Below are 27734 nucleotides of genomic sequence, written 5' to 3'. Positions count from 1 at the left end.
TCCTCTGTTGCTTTCACTCATTCCTTTTCTTAGAATCATGAATTCCATCATTCCACAATCTCTTTCATCCAAATTGCTTTTCACTTTCAGACTCAACCAATTTCTCCCTGATCAGACTCGAATCTGAAATGGCTGTCCACTGGTTATTTCATTCATCTTCTGGAACAAGAAGTGATTTCTAATATATTCCAAGAATTTATTAGATTGTAATTATTACATTGTATTTTACTGTATTATTTTTCCAACAGGTGCCTAGGTGGTTAACATTACTATTCCCCACTGCTATCAGCTCTTGTGTTTTGGATACTTCTATTATTTGTAATAAAACTGCCATATCTACCTTTTTTGGTCTGATTTGGAGGTCTTGAATAGACACCCATCATGACCCTTCCCTCCCTTATCTTTACCTGGAGACTTTCAACTGATTTGCTCATACCTCCTTCTTGCCATATTAGTCATCCTGTTGTTCCTAACATGTATTAGCTATCCTGTTGCAAAATGCTGGGAGAGAAAAAGATAACCGTACTCAGAGAGTAGTTATTAATGGTTCACAATCCTACTGGAAAGGCATAACAAGGGGGGGTTCCGCAGGGGTCTGTTTTGCTACCGGTTCTGTTCAATATCTTCATCAACGATTTAGATATAGGTGTAGAAAGTACGCTTATTAAGTTTGCAGATGATACCAAGCTGGGAGGGGTTGCAACTAATCTGGAGGATAGGGTAATAATTCAAAATCACCTGGACAAATTGGAGAAATGGTCTAAGGTAAATAGGATGAAGTTTAATAAAGACAAATGCAAAGTCCTCCACTTAGAAAGGAACAATCAGTTTCATACATACAGAATGGGAAGCGACTGTCTGGGAAGGAATATGGCAGAAAGGGATCTAAGGGTTATAGTGGACCACAAGTTGAATATGAGTCAGCAGTGTGATGCCGTTGCAAAGAAAGCAAACATGATCCTGGAATGCATTAACAGGTGTGTTGCGAGCAAGACACAAGAAGTCATTCTTCCACTCTACTCTGTGCTGGTTAGGCCTCAGTTGGAGTATTGTGTCCAGTTCTGGGCACCTCATTTCAAGAAAGATGTGGAGAAATTGGAGAGGGTCCAGAGAAAAGCAACAAGAATGATTAAAGGTCTAGAGAACATGACCTATGAAGGAAGGCTGAAAGAATTGGGTTTGTTTAGTTTAGAAAAGGGAAGACTGAGGGGGGACATGATAGCAGTTTTCAGATATCTAAAAGGGTATCATAAGGAGAAGGGAGAAAACTTGTTCATCTTGGCCTCTGGGGATAGAACAAGAAGAAATGGGCTTAAACTTCAGCAAGGGAGGTTTAGGTTGGTCATTAGGAAAAAGTTCCTAACTGTCAGGGTAGTCACACACTGGAATAAATTGCCCAGGGATGTTGTGGAATCTCCATCTCTGGAGATATTTAAGAGTAGGTTATATAAATATCTATCAAGGATAGTCTAGACCCGTGGTCACCAACAGGTCGATATCACGAGGCCTCGACCAGTCGATCATGAGGCATCCTGTCCGCCCTACCCCCATTTCCCTCTCACCCCCGAGAAGCCACACTACGTACCTCCAGTGAAAATGGAGGTAGTGTAGGCTTCCCGGGGATGGACAGAAGTCCTGCAGCTTAGTGCCACTTTTGGCGATTCCGGAAGTAGCGCTAGCTGCTCTGCAGGGTGTACTGCGGGAGGGAGCATCGGCTCCCTACACCGCACAGGAAGGGTGAGTCAGCCCCGGGGGAGGCCCTGGGGCAGGCACGCGTGGGGTTTCCCTACGCCGGGGAGGTTGGCTCTCAGGCAGGCACGCATGGGGTTTTCCTGAGCCGGGGCGGTCGGCCCTGGGGCAGGCGTGCGTGCACGGGGCTTCCATGTGCCCGGGAGTGGGGGGTGAGAGAGGAAGGGAAGGGTCGGCCACTGGGGCAGGCGCGCTCGGGGGTTTGCGGAAAAGCATCCTGCAAATCTAGATGATCTATTCTGAAAATGCTTTTAATGGAAAACTTTACCGTTAAAAGCATTTTTGGAAAATCATGCCAGCGTAGACATAGCCTGAATGTCGTCTGTGGACTTAAAATGAATAGGCAGAAGGTTTAAGAACAAACAAAAGTCCTTCACATAGTGCACCATCAGTGGAACTCTTTGCCATGGCTTATCCAAGTTATGTGTTGCAAATAACAGTAAAAGCTACTGAGCTGGTGGGGATTTTTTTGCACTCACAGATAAGCATATTACAGAAGCATAGGCCTTTTAAAAACATTTTAACCTATACTGCACCTACAAATAATAATCTGTCTACACTAGAGAGTAATTTTGTAACTACAAAATGGAAGGTAATGTAGGCAAACAGAAAAATTGTTTGTGAGTAGTTCCCTGTAAAGCCCCCTATAACTGATTTTAATAGGTTTTAATCCTAATAATTAGAAATTATACAGTTACATCCCTCTTTTGTGGTGTACAGACCACAATAAGCTTGACACAGAGGATTTTCTGCTACAGTACAGCATTTCAAAAAATAATAAAACATACTATTTAAACAATGCTTTACATAGTCTTACCGTTTCCTGACCAACATATAGCTAATTAATTACGCACCATGTCAAAGACACTCTGTATCCCAAACTTTAGCTGTCTTGAACGTGCTTGTCTGCATACATCACAATAATGCAGGCAACAAAGAAAATGCAGACATATCTAGTTACCATTACCCCGAACAAGGAGCATAGCGCATCTCCCCTAAATTCCAGTGTTTTCCAACTCTGGTGATTTTTAACAGAAATCTCACAGTCTGCGGAGTTTTTCTTAACGCCTCAGCTGTTGAAATGGGGACACTCGGCTCTCAGGTTTCACTAAAGTTTTTATCCTGCAGGGCTACACGAAAAGCTCGTAAACCTGGAGACAAATAAAAAGACTCCCATGTATTAGCGTTACATATTTTTCGTTCGGAGTTTTTGATCCCACGCGGCTGGTAGCATCAGGGCGCGGTAGCCAGGCGGCAGGCTGCACACGCTCCCTCCTACAGCACAGCGTGGGAACGAGCCAGGGGGCAAGGTTATAGACAAGCGCGCGCTCCTCTGTATCACCAACGTTCGAAGAGCGTCACGTGATAAAGCACGCGATTTCCTCCCTCCCTCCCGGCCTTTTTGAAGGAGGCTTAGGTACTCTCAAGATCACGTGACCCATCTTGCCCCGCAGCGCTTGACCTAGCTTTCTTCCCAGCACTTCCGGGTTGTCGGATGCTTGCCCCTCCTTTTCGGCCCTGGCGCGCGCCGGCTCTCGCCAGAAGGTCAACGCAGCGTGAGCAAAGGCAGGCGGGAGCGCGGCGTGGAGGCTGGTGGGTGCTATTGTCTGCTGGGGCTGGGGAGGCGTTTTATGGATTCGCTAGCAAAAGGAGGGTACTCAGCGTGCGGAGCGAAGGGTTAATCAGTGCCTCTGAAACCTGCCTTTCCGTCACACTGCTAGCGGGTTTTACTCCTCTGCTATGTGTAGCAAATCTTCGGGTTAGAGTCTGATTTTATTCTTTTTATTCCCTTCGTCTACTGAAATTGCAGCAAGTGCTTGGGAAGCAAGGAAGGGTTGAAACTGTGCTGCTGTTTTCTCGTTGGAGCGGCAGCTGCTGCTGCCTACTCTACCCCCATTTCACTAAGTCACTATAGACAGATAAACTAAATGGAACTAGATTCTGGAGACTCGGCGCAATTTGCTGATTCTGTTCTGCAGAACAAGGATGAGATATAAATACTTTATGGGGAAAGCCCAGCAGTGGTAGTTCAGTTGTCTGTCCCATGAAAAAACGGGGTTTTATTCTGCTGCCCACTAGACTGAATTAAACTTCATGTTCAAGAAAATTTGGAAAAATCAAGTTTGAAGAATCAGACTTGCAGGGGACCAAGGATTCAGTTTAAGTAAATTCACTATCGTAATGAGGGCTAATGTACTGACTTTGGCAAGACTAGAGGACACATTTACAATAGTAATGAGATGACCTTGTGCTAACTAGACATTGCAGCTTTCATGGAAATGGTGTTTGTAAAAGACATGGGGCAGGGCTACAGAAAGGAAAAGGAGGCTGTGCAACTGTGACAGAGCGCTTGCTGCCTAGATGCATGCATGTGTTTTTAGAAGAAGGAACATAATTTGCCTGATGTATTGCACTGCTGCAGCATTTTCATTGGAAGTTGTAGAATACTGTTTCCTGTGGAGATTAGCTCTGAGTTACATAGTTACAAATGAAGTATCAGTAACTCTTGCTGAAATTAATTATAATTACATGTACTTAATAGTTCTTAGAGCCAAGGCATTTGGTCCCGAATTTAAATATAGATGGACAGAATGAGGCTCAAAGAGTTTGAATGATTTGGGCAAGGTCAAAAAGAAGGTAGTCTGCTCCTATTTTGCAGCCATTCGAGGAGACATGTATATTATGAACACAGCATGGTCTGATGATTGCAGCACAACAGTCAAAATCATCAGTTAGGAGTTTTATTTCTAGGTTCATCAATGAGGGTAATTAAATGTGCAGTAGTTGTAAGGCAAGTGATTTCACATTATTTCAGTGCTGTTTTAATGAGCGGACTTGGAGACTCCAGGGAGAGATTGATTTATGAAGTGAAGGGTAGTGGCCAATCCTAGAGGCTTTGGGTAAAGCATGAATAACATTTGTCTGCAAGCAGCCAATAAGAATCCACTAACACAAGAGTGCTGTTGGGACACCGGTAGCTGTGCTAGTGGAACATGCAGACGTGGTAGCGCGTGTGGAGTTGGGTTGAAGAGTATCCTTTAAGGGGGAACCTTTTCGCAGGCAGATGTGGTGTACCCTGAGATGGAACAATTCATGTTTATTTACCCCTACTACTAATGAAGGGGAAGATTTTTTTTTTTTATCCCAAGTGTCTGTCTGAATATGTGGCTTGAGGACTGGTAACTTACTCTGCTACAGTGTTTTGTTTTTTTATTTATGGTAATTCCTTTAGAAACTGTAGCTGTCTGCTGAACGCTGGTGACTGGTTATTGGAGAGCAGAGAAAAGGGCAAGATTTTTTTTTTTTTTTTTCAGGTAGGAGAGCTGTATGTGTTGCTAAAACAGGGGAATTGTCCTAGCACATCTCAATTTGTTATTTAGAAATTAAAATATTGCATGTAATTCATTGTACTCAAGTACTTCATGACACTAAAGAGGAGATGAACAAATCATGGTAGAAAACAAAATGGATACATCAGAAATGTCACATTCCAGCAAGATAATGTAGGTAACCAGGTCCTCACTGACGTCATGGGGCCACATGGAAGTGCAGATGTCCATATGTGTGCGGTGTAGTAGCTCCAATCCTCCAAAAATTGAAATAGCTCTGCTAGCTGTGGTTAGAGTCCAAAATTGGAAAAGCTGATGTCAAAACTCTCAGTAGATGGAACTATACCTTAGCATAGGTTTTAAAAGATTTAATGTCATCTTTGTGCAAATTGGTTTTGCTCTCTTTTCTTATATATATTTTTATAAATAAATTAAGATGTTGGATTTAAATCTTCATCAAATTGTACTGTCTATACTTTTGTGGTGGGAACTTTATGTACCACAGATTTAAAAAATCCTGACTAACTGTTACGTTTCAGTAAAATTGACTTAATCCTGATGACAATAATGACCTAGTTGGTCATTATTGTATAGCAGCATGTCTATTGAAGTTGAACCTTAGATTCACAAACATAGTCTATGCTTTTTGATAAGTAATACCATTGTCCGAATTAAGTAAAAATTGCATCTTACATGGCAAAAGAAGAAAGTAATATAAATACAATCAGTTGACTTTGCTTATCAGCTTATATTTAAAAGCAAGAATATTTATTGTTGGTGGATTTCTCTGTGGGAGGCAGGGGCCGCTGACATGTCAGTTCTTGCTATTTGGATCAATGTTTGTTTAACACTTCAGTAAAGATTTAGCATGAATGGTCAAATATCACTTTACATTGAGGATTGTAAATGCCTCTTATATTGAAGAGGCAGCATGGCTGTTGATTAAATGTATGATTGTGTAGGGAAATGGATCTAATACAATGTCCTAGACTTAGCATGCGGCTTTTGTCAAATAGTTAAAATTTTTGCTGTTTCTCTGTAAATGGGCACTGGGCTCTATCCTGCCTATTGAATGTTGTTAATTTCAAGTAGTACTTATAAAATGTTATGTAAATTAACTGTACTGTTGTTCCTTCTATCTATCTGTCTATTTTTGATGGCTGCTCTGACTTTTTAAAAAAGGTGGCCTTTGTTTTCTACTTCGGGGGGACAGATGGACATTTTGTGTGGGTGTTTTAATCAATTGCAATTAGCATCTGGCTCTATACAGTTAATATCTCTAAAGTCATTAATTAAAAAAGTTAATGCCTCTTTTTGTGATTTCTGTGCACAGCAAGGTTGTCACGGAATCCACGCAGGGCAGCCCTTGTTCTTAGATCCCAGGCAACATGGCGAACCTCCTCCGAACAGCAGTTACCAGCTGTTCAAATCCTTTCTTCAGCAATGTGATTTCACGAAAAGTGCAGACTGTGAAGACGCCATGCTTACGAATGTTCCAAACCAATCAGATACTCTGGTGTCATGCACCTGTAAAACCAGGTAAGTTAGCTTACGAAAACTGTCTTGTTGAGCAACTAGTTTTTCCTTTTTGAATGTGGAGATTAAGTTTCCTAAGTAGATATATTTTGAAAAGGCACGGTTATGGTGAAAATGTACAAAACTCACTCCTGAATCATGTGTTAGTTCTAATGGATAAGAGATTTGTGCTTGCTCTTTCCTATCCTGTTGTTATCAGGGAGTGAGGAAAGCCTGCAGCTCATCTGCCCCTTGCCCTCCCCAGCCAGAGGGAGAGGAATACAGCAAACTTTACACTTTCCTCTCACTCCCTGAGTGGAAGGGAACAACAAGCAGTGCTGCTTCAGCCCCTTCCCCTCCTCTCTAAAAGGCATCCTGGGGTGGGGTTGGAAGGTCTTGGGGGCTGAGGCAGTCTCAAACCAGTGAGGAGGTGGCAACCCTTGCCTGCCTGCTGCTTAACACTGCAGCCTCCAGGAGAATTCCTGGGAACCTGGCTGGAAGCATGCCATGTCTCCTTCTTCAGCTGAGCGTCCCAACCAGCCAGCTCCTTGGCTCCTTCTTGCCACAGCATTGCACCGGTGTACTTTAACCTCTTGTTAAGAACTCCTACTAAATATGACCTTGGTTTAGAGAAGTACTTCATGCATATACTTAGGCTCCATTGCAGTCTAAGGCCTTGTTTACTCTTGAGTTTTGCTGGCATGGCTGTAGGGAAAAACTCTCATCCTTAACAGATATAGCTATGACTTAGGATAGCTGTAGTTAGTACATCAAATGTTCTTTTGAGAGTATAACTTATTTAATTCAGGGAATAGCGTGGCATCAAAAGACCTCTTGCTGACATAAACTGTTTCTGCCTTAGGGAGATTTGCTGTTATAGCTATATGGGCAAACCCTTTTTACTATATATGAGGTGTACGAGATTAAATAAATATATAACTGCTTCCCAACATCTGGATGCTTCCCTGGGCATACTGTAAATTTGGTGGATTAAAATCTGAAGACAGAATTTAGCTTTATGGCCATCAAATGACTTTGCTAGTAGCCCACGCACCAGAGTGAAGTTTGACAGCTTCTTTGGTATTCAGTAGTAATTGTTTCTAAAGATTAGGATATCTTCATATGATACTTGATGTTATGTGTTCAAGTATTTACTAACTACAAAGTATTTTGTATTTAGAATGGTCAATGTGTTTGAAATTCCACTTAAGTGTGAAACTTACTTTTATACCATTCAGTGTTTTAAAACTGAAAGTAACCAAACTTGGTTTATGATTAAATTGTACCAGGTTGGATTTTTTGTGTGTGTTTTGTGTGTGTGTGTGTGTGTGTGTGTGTGTGTGTGAGGGGTGTGGTGTTTTTTGCAATCTGAGCATTGGAATTCAATAAACATAAAAGGCAAACCGAGTGTAAATGTCTAAACACAGTGTCATGCTCTTTTCTGTTAAGATATACTTTTATTTGTAGAAATTCATCGGCATATAAACTAAATCATTAAATTTCACTGCCATTTCAAAATCACAGTTATCTTAAAAAATCACTCTGATGTACATTGCATTTATTTAATGTTATTTAGCCTTCAGAATCAGTCTATAAAGAAAATTTGAAAATGTAAGTATGTTTGTTTAGATGTTTGAGGTTGTAGTTGCTTCCTCAGAATATTTTCCCACATTTTGCTTGGTATTTGCAAAAGCTAAGCCTTGAAAAAGAAAACTTTTTGCACTGGTTTCCTTCCATTTGATATCAGTCTGATCAAAATAGGGAAGAGATTTACTAAGAAGAAATCATGGAAGATGTTTATACTTAGATATATTTAGAGATTGTTTTCCACACTGGCTGATTTACAGAGCATACATGGAATGCTGTACGACTGAGGTTAGTGAAAGGACATCTGTAGAAAAGTTGAAACTGAAGGTAAACTTGAAGGGTGGATTTTTTTAAGTCCCTGTTTGTTCTTGTTGCTGTTTTCTTTGTCTCTTAGGTTTGTTTTCACTGCCATGGAGATTAACACTGAAGCAGTTGATATTCTGGTGATCAAATTAATAGGTCTAGAAAAGACCTGCGAAATTATATGCTGACAGCACTTCTGTCAACCACAAAACTCCTCACAGTCGTGAGGCGTAATGGAAGTCGATGGAACATTTCTGTCATCGACCTCCTGATGTGGGTAGTTCTAAAACTCAGCTTCTTCATGTAGCTTGAGTTGTGTACCTTAAGCTGACCTTCTGGCTTTAGAACTGTTCTTTGAGCATAGGAATTGCCATACTAGTACAGACAAGTAGTCAACCTAGTTCAGTATCCTGTCTTTATTTTTTTTTCCTGTGGTCACTACCAGATGCTTCAGAGAAAAGTGTAAATAACTCCACAGTAGGCAGTTACAGAGTGACTTGCTCCCAAATAAATTTTCTTCTTAAACCTGCCTTTAGAGTTTGCTTTATGTCCTAAAGTGTGATGACTATGTCCCTCCTTAAACTCTTTTTTTAGCTTTAAAAAAAATCTTTCCTACTGTTTAAATTCTTATAATTGTGATTTCCCCCCCCCCCCCCAATCTTACTATACTCTTAGCATCAGTGAGTTCTACAGGCCAACTGTTCATTACATTTGTTTAAAAAAGCCATGAACATTTCATCAGTTGAATTTGCTACTTTTCAGTTTCATTGTTTCTCCTTGTGCTTGTAGTAAGAGGTTGAATAGAAGCATCTGCTCTACCTTCTCTACGTCACTCATTTGTTTTCATCGCATCACTGTCTTTCAGACTGTCTCGTCGCTCTGCTTCAGAATTGTGAGAACAGGTGAGCAGCTTCTTCTGAAGCTGATGTTAAAGTTAGTGACTAGCTGAGCTTTGCTTCCTTCCTCCTCATCCTTAAGACATAGCATGTAATATGATAGTCTGTCTTCCCCTGCAAACTGACTGACTCTCCTGTCTAATAGTATTTATAAGTATCACTCTGTATCCCACCACTCCCTGAAGTTAGAGTATTGTGAAGAAAAGAGTTTGTATTTTTCTTTTGATTTCTCTGCACATTTCTTGCTAATTTTTCCTGTTAGTTGAATATAGTAACTTGTTCAGTATCTTGAATTTTTTAAGTGAAAGTTAAAAGGAGAATAGACTAAGTAAGCTCAGTTTCAATTGTTTGTTACCTCTAAAAGCATGGGAATCTAATTTTTCTACCTATTTTGTGTAGTCAGGAGTTTTTTTTAAGGCCACGTATGCTTTGAAAGACTCATCAATGAGCAGCTGAGTTTTCTGATTACTTTTTGCAGAATCACAGCAGCAAGAATGTTGTTGTCTAAATAATATTTCTACATGTTACAATTTCCTATAGAACTTTAATATCACAAACTATATAGGTTATATGCAAGGCCCTACCAAATTCATAGTCCATTTTGGTCAATTTCACAGTTGTAGGATTTAAAAAGTTATAAACTTCGTGATTTCAGCTAGGGATGTAAAATCCCATTTAATCAGGTAACCAGTTGAACATTATATTTAACAGGTTAACCACTTAAACGGGGGGCGGGGGGCACAGGGCCGGCCAGTGGGCTGCTCTGACCAGGCTGCTGGTTAACTGCTACTGGTTAAGTATTCATATCCCTAATTTCAGCTATTTAAATATGAAATGTTAGTGTTGTAATTCCAGGGGTCCTGACCCAAAAAGGAGTGGGGGAAGGGTTACAAAATTATTGGGTGTGGGAGGGAATGAAGGGGGGCTAGGAACGTGAATGTCTAGTTCAGGGGTGGTGAGTCTGCGGCTCATGAGCCGCATGTGGCCCGCGAAGAAAAAAATTGCGGCTCCTGACTGAACCCGGCACTGCTCATGTCAGCCACTCTCGCGGCCAGGCTGCTGTGAGCTACATGCGTGCTCACTGCCCACACTGTTTTGCTCACAGCCCCCAGCACTCTACGTAATATCCTGCTCGTGCAGGCTGGGTTGCACACAGCGTCCCAGCCTGCACGTGCTAGCAGCCGGCTGCTGAGCACAGGTAACAGCTCTGGGTGCAGCAGTGGCAGCGCCAGCGGCGGTTTTAGGACTTGGGCATAAGGTTAGTGGGGAAGGGGGGAATTGGGTTAGAGCGGGGAGGGGAGGTGTCTGGCTCTGGGGAAGTGAAGGGGAGGGGAGTGGGGTTGGGAGGGTGCGCATGTGCCCCAGAGCCTGGAGGGAGACACACGGCTGCAGCGGTTCTGGGACCCGAGAATTAGGTTAGAATGGGGGAAGGTGTGTGCGCCTAGCTCTAGTTGGGAGGAGCATAGGGAAAGGGAAGAGAGGGGTATTGGGTTTGGGGGGAGGGTGCGCAAGGTGTCCCAGCCAGTGTGTCTCAAGGCTGGCCACTCAGTGCACATGCCTCAGCACCTGGCGGGAGATGTGCATGGCTGTAGTGGCGTCTCCATCTCTGGGACCAGAGAATTAGGTTAGAGTGGGGGAGGAGAAGGGGGAGTGCTATGGGGGAGGCCAGTGCCTGGCTCTGGGGAAGGGGAGGGGGATTGGATTGGGGTGTGTTTTTGGCTCGGGGGGGGGGGGGATTGGGTGCCTAGCTCTGGGGAAGGGGAGGGGGATTGAATTAGGGGTGTGTGTGCCTGGCTCTGGGGAAGGGGAGAGGGATTGGGTTAGGGTGTGTGCGTGCCTGGCTCTGGGGAAGGGGAGGGGTGCCTGGCTGGGGAAGGGGGGGGGATTGGGTTAGAGCAGGGGGGATACCTGGGAGAGGGGAGGGGAAGAGCAGCCAGCATGCTTCCTGAGACCCAGGATCTCCAGGTACTGGTCCCAGCTGTCTGTGCCCTCCTGGCCAGACCCTCCCCCCCCCCCCACGAATACCTTGCCCCAGCATCCTGTCCCCTGCCCCCACCAGCACAGTTGGGGCCATATTAGTGAGGCTTGGGGGTTTTTGCAACAGCAAAAAATAAAATGGGGAAAAAATTAATAAAACAATGAATTGGCAACTGGGCTGGCTTTAGGCCGATTACACTGATTCCCCCGAATCGGGCCCCGTGCCTAAGAGGGCCCTGCGCCCTAAAGCCGTGGTCACCAATTGGTTGATCGGGATCAACCAGTCTATTGCGAGGCTTTCGGGCCCCCCACTCCCCTTTTTTCCTCCCAACCCTGAGAAGTCCCACTACCTACCTCCAGCGTAGTGCCAGCTTCCCGCGGGATGGACAAAAGTCCTGCCTGCAGCTTTGTGCCACGTCTGGGGGTTGCGGAAGTGCGCTGGCTGCTCCTCTCCCACAGCTCTGTGGTGCGCTGTGGGAGGTGGTGTCGGCCCGAAGGAGGAGCATGGTAGCTGCCCTGTGCCGCAAGAGGAGTGAGTCGATACAGGGGCAGGCGGGACGTGACTCTGCCCTGTAGCTGGGGACTTAAAGGGGCTGTGACTCTTTTGTGTGTGTGTGGTGTGTTTTTTTTTTTTTTTTTTCCCGGTTGCCGGGGCCCCATCAAAACTTTTGTGTGGTATGGGTTTTTTTGGGGGGGTGGAGGGACGGGGGGGTTTCTCAACAAAAAATCCTGGCTGCCGGGGCCCTGTCAAAACTGTTCGAATTGGGCCCTGCACTTCCTAAAGCTGGCCCTGATTGGCAATACAACTTGTAGTAGCTGACAATGCTTCAAAGTAAATCATTGAAATTAACAGTTGTCTAGATTAAGCTTGTGTTCTTTTAAGTTTTCAGCTTATCCTCTAGCGCCTGAACAATATAAAGGCTTGATCATGATTGTCTCCTTTTTTGGGGCGGGGTTTGATTTCCCCTCCCCTTAACAGTAGGCTCCCTCAATGCCACTGCATTTTGGAGCTTCCTCTTCCAGGAAGAAAGAGGGGGATCCTTTCTTTCTTCTTTGAGTGATTGCTCATGTCCATTCCATGTAGATGTGCACGTGTAGTGTGCACAGATCGTCAGAGTTTCACCCAGGGACAGCGTACCAGCCAGTGTACAATGGCCCTTCGCCAACTTACTGTCCCCTTTCCACTGTGCCTGGTTGCCTATCATGATGGACTGTTGGGTCCTAGGGATGTTGGAAAATGCATACTCTATCCTGTTTCTGTCCTGTCCCTCCTCCCACTCCCCTCCCCTCTTCAGGGACCTCTCTCACAAGCATCTCTTACAGTTATAGGTGCAACAGCTTCTTGATCTCAGAGCTGTAGAAGAGGTCCTGACAAATCACAGGGGCAAAGGGTTCTATTCCCATTACTTTTGGTCCCAAAAGCCAAGGGTGGGTTTTGTCCTATCTTGGACCTCCAAAGCCTGAATGACTTCATAGTAAAGTTGAAGTTCAAGATGGTGACACTAGTTTCTATCATCCCTTCTCTAGCCATGGAGCACTAGTACACTGCCCTAGATTGCAAAGATACTTACTTTCACGTCTTGATTGCGGACCCTTACAGGTGTTACCTCCGATTTATGATGGGTCAAAATCATTCTCAGTTTATGGCTCTCCCGTTTGGCCTCTGTATGGCCCGCAGGGTGTTCACCAAATACATGGCAGTCATTGCCGCTTTTCTGCACAAGAGATGGGTTCAGGTGTACCCATAGCTAGACAACAGGCTCAAAAGGGGTTCCTCTCCTTCTGAGGTCAGGGAAACCCTCCTCCAGTTAGGCCTCATTCTGAATGAGGCCAAGTCCACTCTACTTCCCACCCAAAGGACAGTTTGTGAGAGCTTGCCTCAATGCTCCTATGGCCACGGCTTCCCTGCCTGAAGCTTGTTTCCTAGTGATAAAGGAGGCTGTTCTGAGATGCCACCTTTCCTCCGTTACTACAGCCTGGTGTTGCACAAGATTGCTAGGCTTCATGGCAGTGTACATGTATGTGGTGCTTCACACCAGACTCAGACTCTCCCTGATTCAGCTGTGGCTGGCATGTATTCGCAACCCAGTGTTCTAACCCATGCATATGATGGTGATGGGTGTTACGAGATCCCTCGACTGGTGGCTGCAGGAGGAGGTGGTCTGTGTGGGGATGCCATTCAGCAGCCCTTCCCCATAGATCCGGCTGATGATGGAGGCCTCTGATATGCGATGGGGAGCTCACCTCGGGGACCTACGGATTCAAAGCGTGGTCCCCCACAGACTTGTCCCTGCATATCACTGTCAGGGAGTTGAGGACTGTTTGCCTCACTTTCTATGCTTTCTTGCCATGGCTTCAAAACAGGTGCGTTTTGATCCTGCTGGACAACACAGCAGTGATGTTTTACATAAACAGACTGGGTGGAGCTCACTTGTGCCTCCTGGCACAGGAGATAGTTCTTCTGTGGGAGTTCTGCATTGCCCATGCCATCTACTCAGTGGCCTCTTACCTTCCTGGGGCACAGAATGCTCTGGTGGACCAACTCATCAGGACCATTCAAGGGGCATGAATGGTTTCTTGAGGCAAATGTGGCCTTGAACATCTTCTGCTGGTAGGGGTTTCCCCACCTGGATGTGTTTGTGACTTGCACCAACAGGAAAGTGTCTCCACTTCTGCTCCCTCTTCAACCACAGGCTGAAGTCCCTGGGAGATGCCCGGCTGGTTCCTTGGCCTCTAGTCTTGTTGTATGCCTTTGCTCTGTTCCCTCTGACTCACAAGCTGATACTCAAGGTCTGGGAGTTCTGAGCCTGATAGTACTGGCGTGATAGTACTTGTCAGCATTGGTTCCCGGCCCTGCTTGACCTCTCTGGAGCCCTCCTCCTGTATCAGAATCTGATCTCACAGGACTTTGGCAGGCTTTGCCATCTGAACATTTGGTCTCTATCTTATGGCTCCATGGCTGCCTCTCCAAGGCGTTCAGTGTTTGGAGTGCATCCAGAGTGATTTGCTGGGGAGTCGTAACTCCCCCACTACAGCCATTTACATAGCAGAATGGAAACACTTCATGCTGGGGTCAGAGGGGAAGAGTTTCTCCCCCATAGAAGCCCTTGCCTCTGCCATCTTAGACTACCTTCTGGACCTTAGAATCCAGGTCCTTGCCTCTTCTTTGATCAGAGTGCACCTGGCCACTATCTCAGCTTTCCATTTGGGGTCCTGGGGAAAGACTGTCTTTGCAGACCCTATGGTGCATTGTTTTCTTAAGGGGTTGGATGGGGTGTATCCTGAGGTGCGACAGTCCCTTCCCCCCAGGACCGTAATCTGATGTTTAGTAGCACCTCCTTTTGAGCCATTAGCAATGTGTTTGCTATTGCACCTTTCCTTGAAGGTGGTGTTTCTTGTGGCCATTACTTCTGCTAGTCGGGTTTCAGAACTGCAGGCCTTGACTGTAGACCCCTCCCTTATACCATCTGTTTCAAGGATAAGATTAGGCTTTGCCCTCACCTTTTGGTGTCTGTCAGGATATATTTTTACCTGTTTTTTATCTGAAACCTCATGAGTTGGGAACAGAGCAGGCTCGACACACCTTCAATGTTAGATGTGCTTTGGCTTTTTCTTTAGATAGAACAAAATGCTTTCGTAATTTTCCCCAGTTATTTGTTTCCATAGCTGACAGGATGAAGGGCATGCCAGTGTTGGCTCAGCGTATCTCATCCTGGATCACTTCCTGCATCAGGACTTATGAGCTGGCTCATGTTCCAGCTCCCCCATTAGAACTCACTCCACTAGGGCCTAAGCTTTGTCTGCCACCTTTGTGGCTCAGGTGCCAATTGTTGAAATCTGCAGGGTGGCCACCAGGTCTTCAGTACGTACTTTTGCAAGTCACTACGCCATAGTGCAGCAGGCCAGGGATGACACGGCTGTGGGCAGGACGGTGTTGCAGTCCCTCTCTTTGTAGTCTCCAACCCCATCTCCGTGGGTGTGGCTTTGGAGTCTCCTACATGGAATGGACATGACCAATCACTGAAACAAGAGGTTTTTTTCTTCTAACTGTTCTTCGAGATGCGTTGCTCACATCCATTCCAAATCCCACTCTCCTGCCCTTTGTTGGGGTCTGCTGACAAGAAGAAACTGAGGGTATGTCTATACTACAGTGCTAATTTGAACTAACTTAGTTCGAATTACTTAATTCGAACTAAGCTAATTCGAACTAACGCATCTAGAACTAAAAACTAGTTCGAATTAGCGTTTTGCTAATTCGAACTAGCGCGTCCACATTAAGTGGACCCTGAAGCGGGGTTAAGGATGGCCGGAAGCAGTGCCGGCAGGGCATCAGAGGAGGACTTAGAGTGTGGAGATGCTGTCTCAGGCTAGCCGAGGGCTGTGCTTAAAGGGTCCCGACCCCCACCCCGGACAGAAAGTTCTCAGGGGTGCCCCGCTTGCAAAGCAGTCCTGGCTTGGAGTGCCCTGAGTGCCCACACTGGGCACATCACAGCACTCTGCCATCAGCCCGGCTGCACTTGCCACAGGCTGCCATCTAGGGAGAGGGGCCAATTGGGGGGCTGCAGGCGAGCTTCCACCCCCAGAAGCCCGCAGAGCCAGCCCAGTCCTCCCCATCGGGGGCACGTACCCCATTCTTCCCTCACCTCCTTCCACTTACCCTTCCCTAGCCCCTCTTCTTGATGTACAAAATAAAGATAACGTGTCTTCCAAAATGGAATCTGTCTTTATTGAACAAAACTGGGGGAGACTGGGAAAAGGAGGTGGGAGAGGGGAAGAGAGAGGCTGGGACAGGAGAGGGCAACTAAAATGATCAGGGGTTGGGAACAGGTCCCATATGAAGAGAGTCTAAAGAGACTGGGACTTTTCAGCTTAGAAAAGAGGAGACGGAGGGGGGACAGGATAGAGGTCTCTAAAAGCAGGAGTTGGGTGGGGAGGGTGCATACAGAGAAGTTCTTCATTAGTTCCCATAAAGAAGGACTAGAGGACACCAAAGGAAAGGAATTGGTAGCAGGCTTCAAACTAGTAACAGAAAGTTGTTCTTCACAAAGCAAAGAGTCAACCTGTGGAACTCCTTGCTGCAGGAGGCTGTGAAGGCTAGAACTGGAACAGAGTTTAAAGGGAAGTGAGATCAAGTCATGGAGGTTGGGTCCATGGAGTGGTATTAGCCAGGGGGTAGGAGTGGTGTCCCTGCCCAAGGTTTGTGGAAGGCTGGAGAGGGATGGCACGAGACAAATGGCTTGGTCACTGTCTTCAGTCCATCCCCGCCAGGGTCCCTAGGTTTGGCCGCTGTCGGCAGACAGGCTACTGGGCTAGATGGACCTTTGGTCTGACCCAGTACGGCCATTGTAAGCTCAGGGCTCAGGGTCGGGGGTCTCTGTGGACCCCCTTGATTCTCTTGCACACCTGCTCGTGGGTGGCCAGGCTGGCAGCTATCCTGCCCAAGCCGGCCACTTTCCTGTGACTAGTGCGGAGGTCGTGGACGAGGTCCACGATGTCCGCACTAGCCCAGGCGGGTGCCCGCCTCTTGCGGTCCCGGGCAAGCTCCCGGGAGCCGCCAGCCTGGTCCCGGGAAGAGGGGGAGGGCTGGGGGGCATCGGGTGGGTGGCTCGATCCGTGCCAGGTGCAGGGTCTGCTGGCTGGGTGCTGGCAGGCTTGCACCTGGCACGGGCACCGTAGCCAGCCCGTGCCCCTTTAAGGGGTCCGGGGCCGGGAGGGGGGCAGATGAGTTTCCCTGGTGTTGGCCAGAGTGGCCACCAGGGAAACCTGGGGAGGGCTAGCCTCCCACTAGTTCGAATTAAGGGACTACACACCCCTTAATTCGAACTAGCTAGTTCGATCTAGGCTTAATCCTCGTGGAATGAGGATTACCTAGTTCGAACTAAGCGCTCCATTAGTTCGAATTAAATTCAAACTAACGGAGCGCTAGTGTAGCGCCTATGAAAGTTAGTTCGAACTAACGTCCGTTAGTTCGAACTAACTTTGTAGTGTAGACATACCCTGAGGGAGTGGTGGGCTGGCAGGGGATAATATATGCGCATATGCAGGCCCCACTCCAGGGGGCTCCCTGCCAGCCTGATGGGTACCTCTAAGGAAAAGCTCTCCGATGATCTCTGCATGCAGTGCATGCCTACCTACATGGAAAGAACGTAAGCAACAAATCTCGAAAAACAACAGTTACAAGAGGTAAGTAACCATTTTTTCTTTCTGGCTTTATATAAAGACGGGGAAGGGAGAATTTTTCCATCCTCTCCCTTGGTTTTGCTGTATTGTGTCCCATTTCCTTCAAATCACCCTCAGCCTTTGCTGTTCAGAACCTTACTGAGCAAGAGTGAAGTGACAATCTGCTTAATTTCGCTTCTGCTTTTGAACAGCATGTTTTTTTTCCACTCGGCTGAATCAAGTAAGAGGCAGCACTGGGCCTCTGCTACTTGAGGAGCTGGAAAAGCAAGAGAAGGGGGTGCCTTTTCCAAGTAGCAAGAGAACAGAATTATGACTTTTGTTGGCACTCGGTTGGCAGAGAACGCTTCCTACTTGTTCTTGGTGGGAGTGAGAGTTGTTTTTCTAGTTGCATAGTGATGTCTAGATGGGCTTTATATTGACAATGCAGATGTTTGTAAAGTACCTTTCATGTATGTAAACTGTTTGGAAACAAATCATGGCTCTTCTATGTAGTGTTCTTTAAACACTGCTTATTTTGATAATTGTGTTTTGTCTGGTAAGAGTCGGGAGTTGTATAAAGAACTGTTGATGTGTAATATCCTATTTATTTAGAAATAACATACTGGTGTTTTTAAACTTTTTTCACCACCACTGCAGCAAATAAATTTTGTGTGTAAACACTGAACATCAAAGGAAGAGCAGAAATAATTAAATGAAATATAACTCTGCTTGTTAATCTCGTATCGCTCATTTGATTTCTCCTACCACTCATGAGTAGTTGTGTTCTATAGTCAGTTTTAAAGGATATAGGTGACTGGCTAATCTAATCAGTACAGGCAGTCCCCGGGTTATGCGGATCCGACTTATGTCGGATTCGTATTTACGAATGGGGCTTTTCTCGCCCCGGAGGATGCAGGCGGCGGGGACCGACCAGACGCGCCGCGGTCCCACTGCCCGCGTCCTCCGGGGCGAGAAAAGCTGCTCCGCGACTCCCTGGTCTCCTGGGGCTCCCCCCCCCCCCCCCCGCCAGCAGACCAGGGAGACGCGGAGGGCCCCGGTGGCGGGACCACGGCAGGTCTCGGCGTGTCTTGGTCCCGCTGCCCGTGTCTCCCTGGTCTGCGGGCGGGGGCGGGGAGGGGGAAGCGCAGCTAGTGCGCCCACCCCCCCCAGCAGACCAGGCTTTTCTCGCGGACGCCTGTGGTAGAGCAGCTGGGGCGCTGACGGTTGGTCCCGCAGTGCTGCTCCTCGGCGCTACTGGACCAACCTGGCAGCACCCCAGCTGCTCTTCCCCAGGCATCCTGATTCAGCCGCTGCTGGTCCGTTTCAGTTTGTATCTGGTTTGTATCTGGTGCCTTTAGTATTAATTAACTTAAAAAGACTCTCCCTTCAGGTTGAATATAAACACTTAGGCTATGTCTACACTGGCACCCTTTTCCGGAAATGCTTAAAACGGAACAGTTTTCCGTTATAAGTATTCCGGAAAAAGCGCGTCTACATTGGCAGGATGCTTTTCCGGAAAAGCACTTTTTCCGGAAACGCATCTGTGCCAATGTAGATGCGCTTTTCCGCAAAAAAGCCCCGATCGTCATTTTCGCGATCAGGGCTTTTTTGCGGAAAACACTACTGTGCTGTCTACACTGGCCCTTTTCCGGAACAGTTTTCCGGAAAAGGACTTTTGCCCGAACGGGAGCAGCATAGTTTTTCTGGAAAAGCACTGATGATTTTACAGTAGATCGTCAGTGCTTTTCCGGAAAAGCAAGCAGCCAGTGTAGACAGCTGGCAAGTTATTCCAGAAAAGCGGCTGATTTTCCGGAATAAGTGGCCAGTGTAGACACAGTTATTGTTTTTGTACTGAATATTTAAGTTGTATAAAGTCTATCACCATCTTGTAGCAAAAGACATAACATTTATGGTAAAGTTGAAAGCCTTATAAATTTTGCAGGAAATTCACTTAACCCCTCCCCCCCAAATTGAAGATGACTGATGCATCCCTCTCATGCATCTTTATGGATGCGATAGGCTATGTCCACTGTAAATTTGGGATGTTAGGAAGCGTGTAATTTGGTAACTGTGTAACCGACAAAAATGTTGTCAATTGCACTATTAACCACTGCAGCTCTTAATTGAAAGGAGCTTAGGAACCAATGCGCAGTCAGGCTAGCTCAGTCCCAGCTCATGCCAGATTCCAGTAGCTGCTCCCCCTGTGGCTCTGCATTTAAAGGATTTTGAGAGCTGGCAGGCAGGCATGCTGGCTCATTTCTGTGCTGGGTCCTGACAGCTTCCCCTGCAGTGGCTCTGCAATTAGGGATGTTAGATAGCAGGTAATATAATAATCAACTAACTGCATGAATTCTTCGTGGTTAGTTGACTATTCTTTAGTCCCTGGCAGGGGGTTGGCAAACAGTGTGCTCCGGCTCCACTCCCAGGGAGTCCCCTGCCACTCTGCACTCTGTATCAGAGGCAGCAGCGTGGGGTGCCAAGCAGGAGCCAGTCTGAGAGATTGGAGCCAATGTAAAAACCAGCTCCGCTTGCAGGTGGGCTGCCTGCCACGCTGCACTGCTGCTTCTGATACAGAGGCAGCAGCGGAGCATTGCAGCAACCCTTGTCTGCCGTGGGTCTGGATGCTCAATGCCTTTGTTTTTAACTTCTATCTCATATAACTTTCTTTGAAACATTAGCTGGAAGGTAGGTAAATATTATGTTTATTTGTAAAAAGGTAGACTCAAGCTCTGATTCCTCTGGGTTCAGATACTGGCTCTATTGTACATTAGTCAAGCCCATAGTACAGGGGTTGGCAACCTTTTAATAAAATACCCTTTTGTGTTTTAACCAAAATATTTTGAGAGCTGTATCACACGCAAAATTCCAGGATAGGCAGGAGAGTGTGAAGGGTGTTGGTCTAGGAGAGAGTTTGGTGCAGGAGGGGTCTCCACCCAGGTTATTGTGGTACAGGAGAGGGTATAAGGCCTGAGGAGGAGCTTGGGTGCAGAAAAGGGGTTCTGCCCTGGGATAAGGGGTTGAAGTGCAGGAGAGGGTGTAAGGTGCAGGCTCTGATTAGAAGTGCTTACCGCAGGGAACTCCCAATTGGCAGCACAGAAAGCTGTGCCCCCATGCCACTTCTGGAACCATCTGACTGCTGGTACTTCTCTGTGTGCCCTTTAGAGGGAGAAGGCAGTGGGTCTTCCTATGCTGCCTGCATCTACAAGCACTGGCCTTGCAGCTTCTGTTGGCCGGGAACTGGCCAATGGCAGCTAGGAGGACAGTGCTGGCGGCAGGGGAAGCACATGGAGTCTCTTCCCTTCCCTCCTCCCCCAGGGAACATGTAGAGACGTCCCGCAGCCAGCCGCTTCTGGGAGTGGAATGGGGCTAGGGCATGCAGGCAGCCTGTCTGAGCCCTGCTGGTTTGAGCTTTTAGTTGCCTCAGAAGTTCATTTCCTTTTGTTTTTGTTTGCCTGCAAGGGTACAGCCAAAGAGCTACACGTGGCTCCTTAGCTTTATGTTGCCAACTCTGCCATGCTATTTTTTGCCATAGTTTCAGGAGAGTGGCATTTGAAACTCAAAGCCTTCTTGCTGCCTGTGAACTTACTCTCCTGTGACATTGAACTAGTATTGCAACCTGATAATTAAGGGAAAGTGATTCTTGGGAGTAGCTGAACTGTATGTTACATTTCTGGAAAAAATTGCTTAGTCTCTCTTACATTTTGCTTGAGGAAAGCATTATTAAATATATCTATAAGTGTCAAAACAAAGTATAGGAAAAATGCTGTCCAGTAGTTCACTATTGCTAAACTAAATGCCTTTTTTTTTTTTTTTTTTTTGCATTCACAGGAATCCCATATAAACGGTTGACTGTAGGTGTTCCTAAGGAGATATTCCAGAATGAGAAGAGGGTGGCATTGTCCCCAGCTGGTGTTCAGGCTTTGATTAAACAAGGATTCAATGTTGTGGTGGAATCAGGTGCTGGAGAGGCTTCCAAATTCTCTGATGACCACTACAGGGAGGCAGGAGCAAAAATCCAAGGGACCAAGGAAGTATTGGCTTCTGACTTAGTGCTCAAAGTAATTACTGTCCTTCCCTCTCTCAATATAATGCATTTAAAATGTTTTTAAGGCTAATATATGACTTATTCCAAACTACTTAATGTAGTCTGCTGGACGTATAACTGTTTTTTAAAGTCAGAGCTCTTGTTAAATTCACATCTTCCTTATTTCCAGTTTTACTGTTTCAGTTTTCATCAGTTGATAATTTGGTGACTCACTTCTGGGCAAATAGCTGAAAAATAGAACTAAACCTTTGAATAGCAGTTTTGAAATGTATTGAGGATAGCTTTCTGCTGTCACCCACTCAGAGTAGTGGCATCTCCCAGAGCAAAGGGGAGGGATTGGTGTTCAGAACAATGAGTAGAGGGGATTCCTGTCCCATGGCACCAACTCTCTTTAGACTATCAATAGATTAAAAAATCAGTTATTTTTCTGAGTAATAGTAATTAATAGCTCTACTTGCAGTGCCAGCATAAGAATGAATGCCACTAGCCATCCTCTAGTTGTTCTTCAAAGACCATGTAGCAGCAGTGTGTTCTAAAGTGGGTTTGAAACAGAACAGTGACACCTGATATGGGGAGAACATTGGGGGGGACGGGACCATGAGGAATATTACGAGGTGTAGGTTGTAGCCAAGTTGTGTAGAGCCTTGGAGATAAACTTAAGCTTGATGGTGGGACTTGCTTTGGAAATTTTAAGTTGTGTGTCACGATTTAGTTATGGTATAGTGAAATTTTTATGGACAAAGTATCAATTCTTCAGAAAAATAGTGATTTATAATGGAGCGCTGGCAGTATTAAAAATGTGATTGAGGGTCTAGCTAGACTAACAGATTTGGACATCTTAGCCCTCTGGGTCTAATGCAGTCACCAGCAGTGCAAGCTTCTTTGTGGTTTTCAGCCTTTAGGAGTGAATTCTTAAAGAGTAGCCTGGCTTCCATATCAGTTCAGGAGTCGGTCTGAGACTGACACTAAACCTATTAGTTACCATAATGCAAACATGAACTTCACAAAAATGACCACCAGTTGAATAGGGGCGATGAACTCATTTCACGCAGGGATCTGAATTCTGTTTCTATACTGGCACTTGATTGCCTAGGTCTGATTTTTAACCAATGACCTAAAGGTGAATGGTGCCTTTCACTAGTTTAGTTGTATAAAGAATCCTTAATAAACCTCATTGTCTGTTCATATTTCTCCATGACACATGCACTGATGTGTTTTTTTATATTGATTAATCTGAACCCTTCTCTTTTCCTTCAGGTGAGGGCTCCTATTTTTAACCCTGCACTAGGAGTACATGAGGCAGATCTTTTTAAGACTGCTGCTACCTTGATTAGTTTTATCTACCCAGCTCAAAACCCAGATCTACTGAATAAGCTTGCAGAAAGGAAAACTACTGTCTTGGCTATGGATCAGGTTCCACGAGTCACCATTGCTCAGGGATATGATGCTCTTAGCTCCATGGCCAACATTGCTGGGTATGAAACTAACTTTTTCAGCTTGACTGTAAATATAGCTAAATAAAAGTAACATAACCTAACATTTTGATATTAATGCATTGTGTCCAGAACAATTCTGCATTTGTTTTCATGCAGCAATTTCAAGAAGAATTCATGTTGAAGAGTTGTCTAAACTTGTCAGTCTCTTGTGGTCATCGTTGCAGTGATCAGATTTTTTTTTTTTTAAATTGAGAGGCAATTTTTAATCTGTGAATTTGTTTGTAGTGCCTCATTCAGTGAAATAGATCAGAGTGGGCATAAGATATGGTTGCAATAGTGATATACTAAGAGACATGGAATAACTCATGTCTAGCACAGAGGTGGGGGATAAAATAGTAGAAAGTGCTCTAAATGAAACCCAGCAGCATGGCAGATGGGATTGAATACCAAAAACTACCCCTAAGGTTTGCATTCTCTGTATCTTCTGTGGTGGCAACTTAGAATATTCATAAATTGGCCTGCAGTAAGTATTATGTGTGTTTGCTTTTTTGTACAGAAGTGACAGTGTCACTCTTCAAAGTAAGAAAACTTTTTGTGGCCTTTAAAATGTATATAGCTTCTTGATCTAGGCAAACTACCAGTTTATTTGTGGATGTGTAAAGCTGATTTTTAAAAACAAATTATAATAGAAGAAACAAGGTAATAAATAGCCTGAATAATTATTCTGCATGTTTTCTCATTCACCCTGTACAGTTTTAACAGAATGTGACAGGTAGTCATAATACACATTTTATAACTTTTAAAAATACAAGCTTTGACCCAAAGAATAAACATTTTTTTTTTGTGTTCAGAACCAGAGCTAGTCCTAAGACAACCTAAAGACTATACATTTTAAAATAATGTATTTTATCCAGAACAATTATCAGGCTTCTAATCATGTTAAGCACCTATTTAGCACAGATACAGGATTGTCACTATCCCGTGTCTTAATATAAAACATCTCGACTCGTGTTGAGCAGGAAATAAATCCCAGTTTTTCAAACACAACTAGAGACCAAAAAAAGAGCATTGGCAACTTGGGCATAATGCGTACACCAGAAAAACCTTTCCCCCTTACTGAGGCCCCAAGGCTCCTTTGTTGTCCACTAGACTAAGCTGTCCCTAATAAGTTAGTCTGGCTGCATTCTACACTGGAAATGTTAGCAATAATGTCCCTGTGCTTTAATAGGACATTCATTTCTTTTCTTTCTTAAGAATGAGCACTAGGCAACATGTTGCTATTTATAGAAATGTAACATGGCCAACAAGAAGACCTAATGGAGTATGACCCAGTAATAAGCATGTTAAATTTACAAATTGCTTTACTAACAGTAGTTAAAGCCCCTTTATAATGAAGTAAAGCATTCTCAGTTTTTCAGATGAGGCAACTGAGGCCCAAAGATTAAACAACTTGTCCAAAGGCACCCAAGGATTCCCTGGTAGGGCTGGAGCGAGAAAATTCTTGACTCCCAGTTCTGTGCTTACTCTCCCACACTGTGCCACGTTCACTACACAGTTACTGGGCTTGATTCTGCTGTTTCCATGTATGCAGTTCCTCGCATTATGCCTTCATAATAGCTGATGCTGCAGACCTTAATTTCAAAGATTGTAAACTGTTGAAGTTAGTTGCTAAGTGTCAATGTGCTGATTAAATTTTATAACCCCAGGCAAAGAATAAATGGTTAAAGACATCAGAAATCTTCTATTGTCCACAACTATGAGCTCTTAAGTGCAAAGAAATGTACTATGAGGTATCTAGATCTCTTAAGTACCAATATATAGAAAGGAATAATGTTTTGAGTAACATTTGAGATGCATGCAGACAAATGTTACCCCAAAAATATTCTCACTGGAGACCACCCAGGGTTACACTAGTATGGGTTTATTGCTTGAGGAATTAGCACGCCAAGGTTAAACCAAAGAAGATAGAGCTGCCACTAAAGGTATAAACTAAAGAAGATCGAGCTCGCTCTCTCTCACACTCCTCTATACATTCACACACATTGATTCCTCCCGTCAGGCACTCATACACTTACACAGGCATATGAGTTGCAGAAAGAGACAAGTCATGTGGATCCTGGAGGGTCCGTCTGCTCATCATGGCTGGGAAAGCTGGTCAGGAGGAAAGACACTGGCTGTAGAGATGAGTTTCTCTGGAGCAGGGGAAGAAAGCACATCTGCTCCCTCTCTTTATATAGTGTCTGAACGGCTCCTGTTAAGACACCTTGTCATCAGGGAGCATGCCCAGACCTCCCTTTATCCAGCAAAAGCAGCAGTCTGTGATGACTCATCACCATGTGTTCTAGTCTTAGCAACTCCAAAAAACACATTCACACACTCTCTCTCTCCATTCGCTCAGAGGAGAATGCAGTTTAGAGCAAGTTACAAGCAAGGTGGCTGAGTTATAAAGTTGCATCTTGCAGTAAGTTTCTGAGAGTTACAAAGTTTTACAAAGATCACAATGACTTGCAAGGTTTGACAAAGATCCCAAGTTGCAGTTTAAAACCTTAGACCTTACGGTTTAGTGTAGTTTCAGAAAATGCATGTGTATAAATCAAGTAAGCTCATGCGGAGGCTTCTTTATGCAACAACAAACATTTCATTTCCAGGTTATTTAAAAAAATAACATCACTTGCAAAAACACTCAAATATCTTTAAAAAGTTAAAAAACATTTGTTAAATGTTCAAGAACATTTATATTCAGAATAAATTGCAAGTTTCAGAGTTAGAGGTGCAAAAATAACTAGTATTTTATAAACTAGTTGCATCCTTAACTAACTAGCACTTCTCAGTGGGGGCATTTCCCCTCCCCCTGCCATGTTGTCATATTGGCCTGACTGGAGCTGCCCCCTTCAAATATAGAAGTCAAACTACACCTATCTTAAATGAGTGTCTCTTTGATTGCTGCAGTGACTGGGTGGGAGTGGGACATGAACAAATATTGATACATGCGTTTTTATTTTTTTCCTTTGACAGTTACAAGGCTGTTGTGCTAGCAGCAAATCACTTTGGTCGATTTTTCACTGGTCAGATCACAGCTGCTGGTAAAGTTCCTCCTGCCAAGGTGTGTGGACTAAGAAAACTTACCCTGTAACAGAGGTGATTTCATACATACAGTAAACTACTGTTCATGGTTAAGTTCAATGGGCTTTAGTTTCAGAGTTTAGAACCCTGTTTATTCGTTCTGTGTCACTCCTTATTCAGGTCAAGCTTCGTTTGTCTACAATGAAAGCTACTCTCAGTATAAAGAATGTTGAACCTTAATAAATGTCACTTATGCTCAACTTTTTCAGTTCAAGCTTTTGATATAAAATCAGTTTATGCATTAGCAACGTGGGGAGAATTTTGGAAACTTTTGGGGATTGTGAAGGTGGAATTTTGGTGTCTTCAAATCCAGATAGAAGTGGCCCTTGGTGGAGATTGATGAGGGGAATAAAAGAAAACCAGTTGAGAATGGGAAATCAAAGCAGATGTAAAAAGGGGAAAATGTATATTCCTTATGTCAGTTTATGTAGGCGCCATGCTATATATGGGCTAACTCCCAAATTATTTGAAGCTTAGAAATGAATTTCATTTCATAATGTGATATGAACTGTATGCGAGTCAATTTGTATCTCGTACTGTAAAGTAACCTGTTAAATAGATCTGGTCAGTAAGCCACATTCCCTATGGGGAATTCTGTACTATGTCAAACAGACTTGCTGCCACTTTTCCAGATCACTTGTATTTAGCTTGGTCTTTTTAATAACAAATATCATTCTAGGTCCTTATAATTGGAGGGGGAGTTGCAGGGCTGGCTTCTGCAGGAGCAGCTAAATCAATGGGAGCAGTGGTTCGTGGATTTGATACCAGGTAAGCCTGGTGATAAGAATGTTAGTGGCATCTCAAACTCATCTTTGGTTTTTCATGAAATGGTGGAGTATAACTGTTTTTCTCTGTGTTTAGTTGACTACTCCATTGGCTTTTGCATTCCCTAATTAGACAGTGTTTGTTTGGTTAAGATCTCGAGGGAATGGGCTTTCCCTAAGGGGGATATTGCAACACTTGCAATCAGTGGAATTTGTCAAGCTGACAGCCTCTAAGTTTTTAAAGGGAGGAGGCTATTGGGAGGGCATTTGAGGGGGTTTCAACTCTGGAATTATACCCTCTTATTATGATCTGACTTACAGAATATGCTGCCAGCATAACTGTGTTTCTGAGCACTTGTAGGTAAAGGGCTTGAGAACTGATCGGGGGTGGGGGGAAGGAAATTGTATTATGGTGAGTGTGACAGACAAAAGAAAACATTTCTATTGCATTTGTCAGTTAAAACAGTTTTATTTCAGTTTCACTCCAAAATAGAAAAATAATCTTCCCAACCATTCACATTCATCATAAGAAGTGGTCGTGTCAAAGTCCGTTAAAAAGCTTGAGGATTATATGAGTTAAATGAGTGTGTGCTTACATATCCAAACTTTCAGGGGAAACCCATCACCACCTTTCAGGCCTCTGCTCATCTAGGAGCTGCAGGGGAGGCAAGAAAGAGAGGAGGCAAGGTTTCTATATCTTAATTTTCCAGTGTGCCTTGCCTCAGATGAGGGCTACAACATGGCTGCCAGAAGGGACTATTTCAAAAACAACAAATGGCTGGTAGCACTTCAAAGATTAACACAACGTGTAGGTGGTGTCATCAGCTTTCATGGGTGCAGCTCACTTCACA

The 27734-nt window shown here is 44.7% G+C and overlaps 1 protein-coding gene across 1 annotated transcript in view; it reads left to right on the top strand.

Moving 5' to 3' along the window:
* Positions 1-3185: 3185 nt before the first annotated feature.
* Positions 3186-27734, top strand: part of NNT (nicotinamide nucleotide transhydrogenase) — an 85668-nt gene continuing 61119 nt past the window's right edge. Inside the window, exons 1-6 of the mRNA XM_006139514.4 lie at positions 3186-3342; positions 6412-6617; positions 21344-21573; positions 22818-23035; positions 26012-26099; positions 26799-26887. Of these exons, the coding sequence (XP_006139576.1) occupies positions 6467-6617; positions 21344-21573; positions 22818-23035; positions 26012-26099; positions 26799-26887 (776 nt within the window). The 5' untranslated portion in view covers positions 3186-3342; positions 6412-6466. The remainder of the gene's footprint in view (positions 3343-6411; positions 6618-21343; positions 21574-22817; positions 23036-26011; positions 26100-26798; positions 26888-27734) is intronic.

The sequence above is a fragment of the Pelodiscus sinensis genome, chromosome 6, assembly GCF_052426305.1.
Source record: "Pelodiscus sinensis isolate ZL-2025 chromosome 6, ASM5242630v1, whole genome shotgun sequence".
NCBI lineage: Eukaryota > Metazoa > Chordata > Testudines > Trionychidae > Pelodiscus > Pelodiscus sinensis.
Note: the sequence above shows the minus strand (reverse complement) of the source record. Positions and strands in the feature narration are given on the sequence as shown.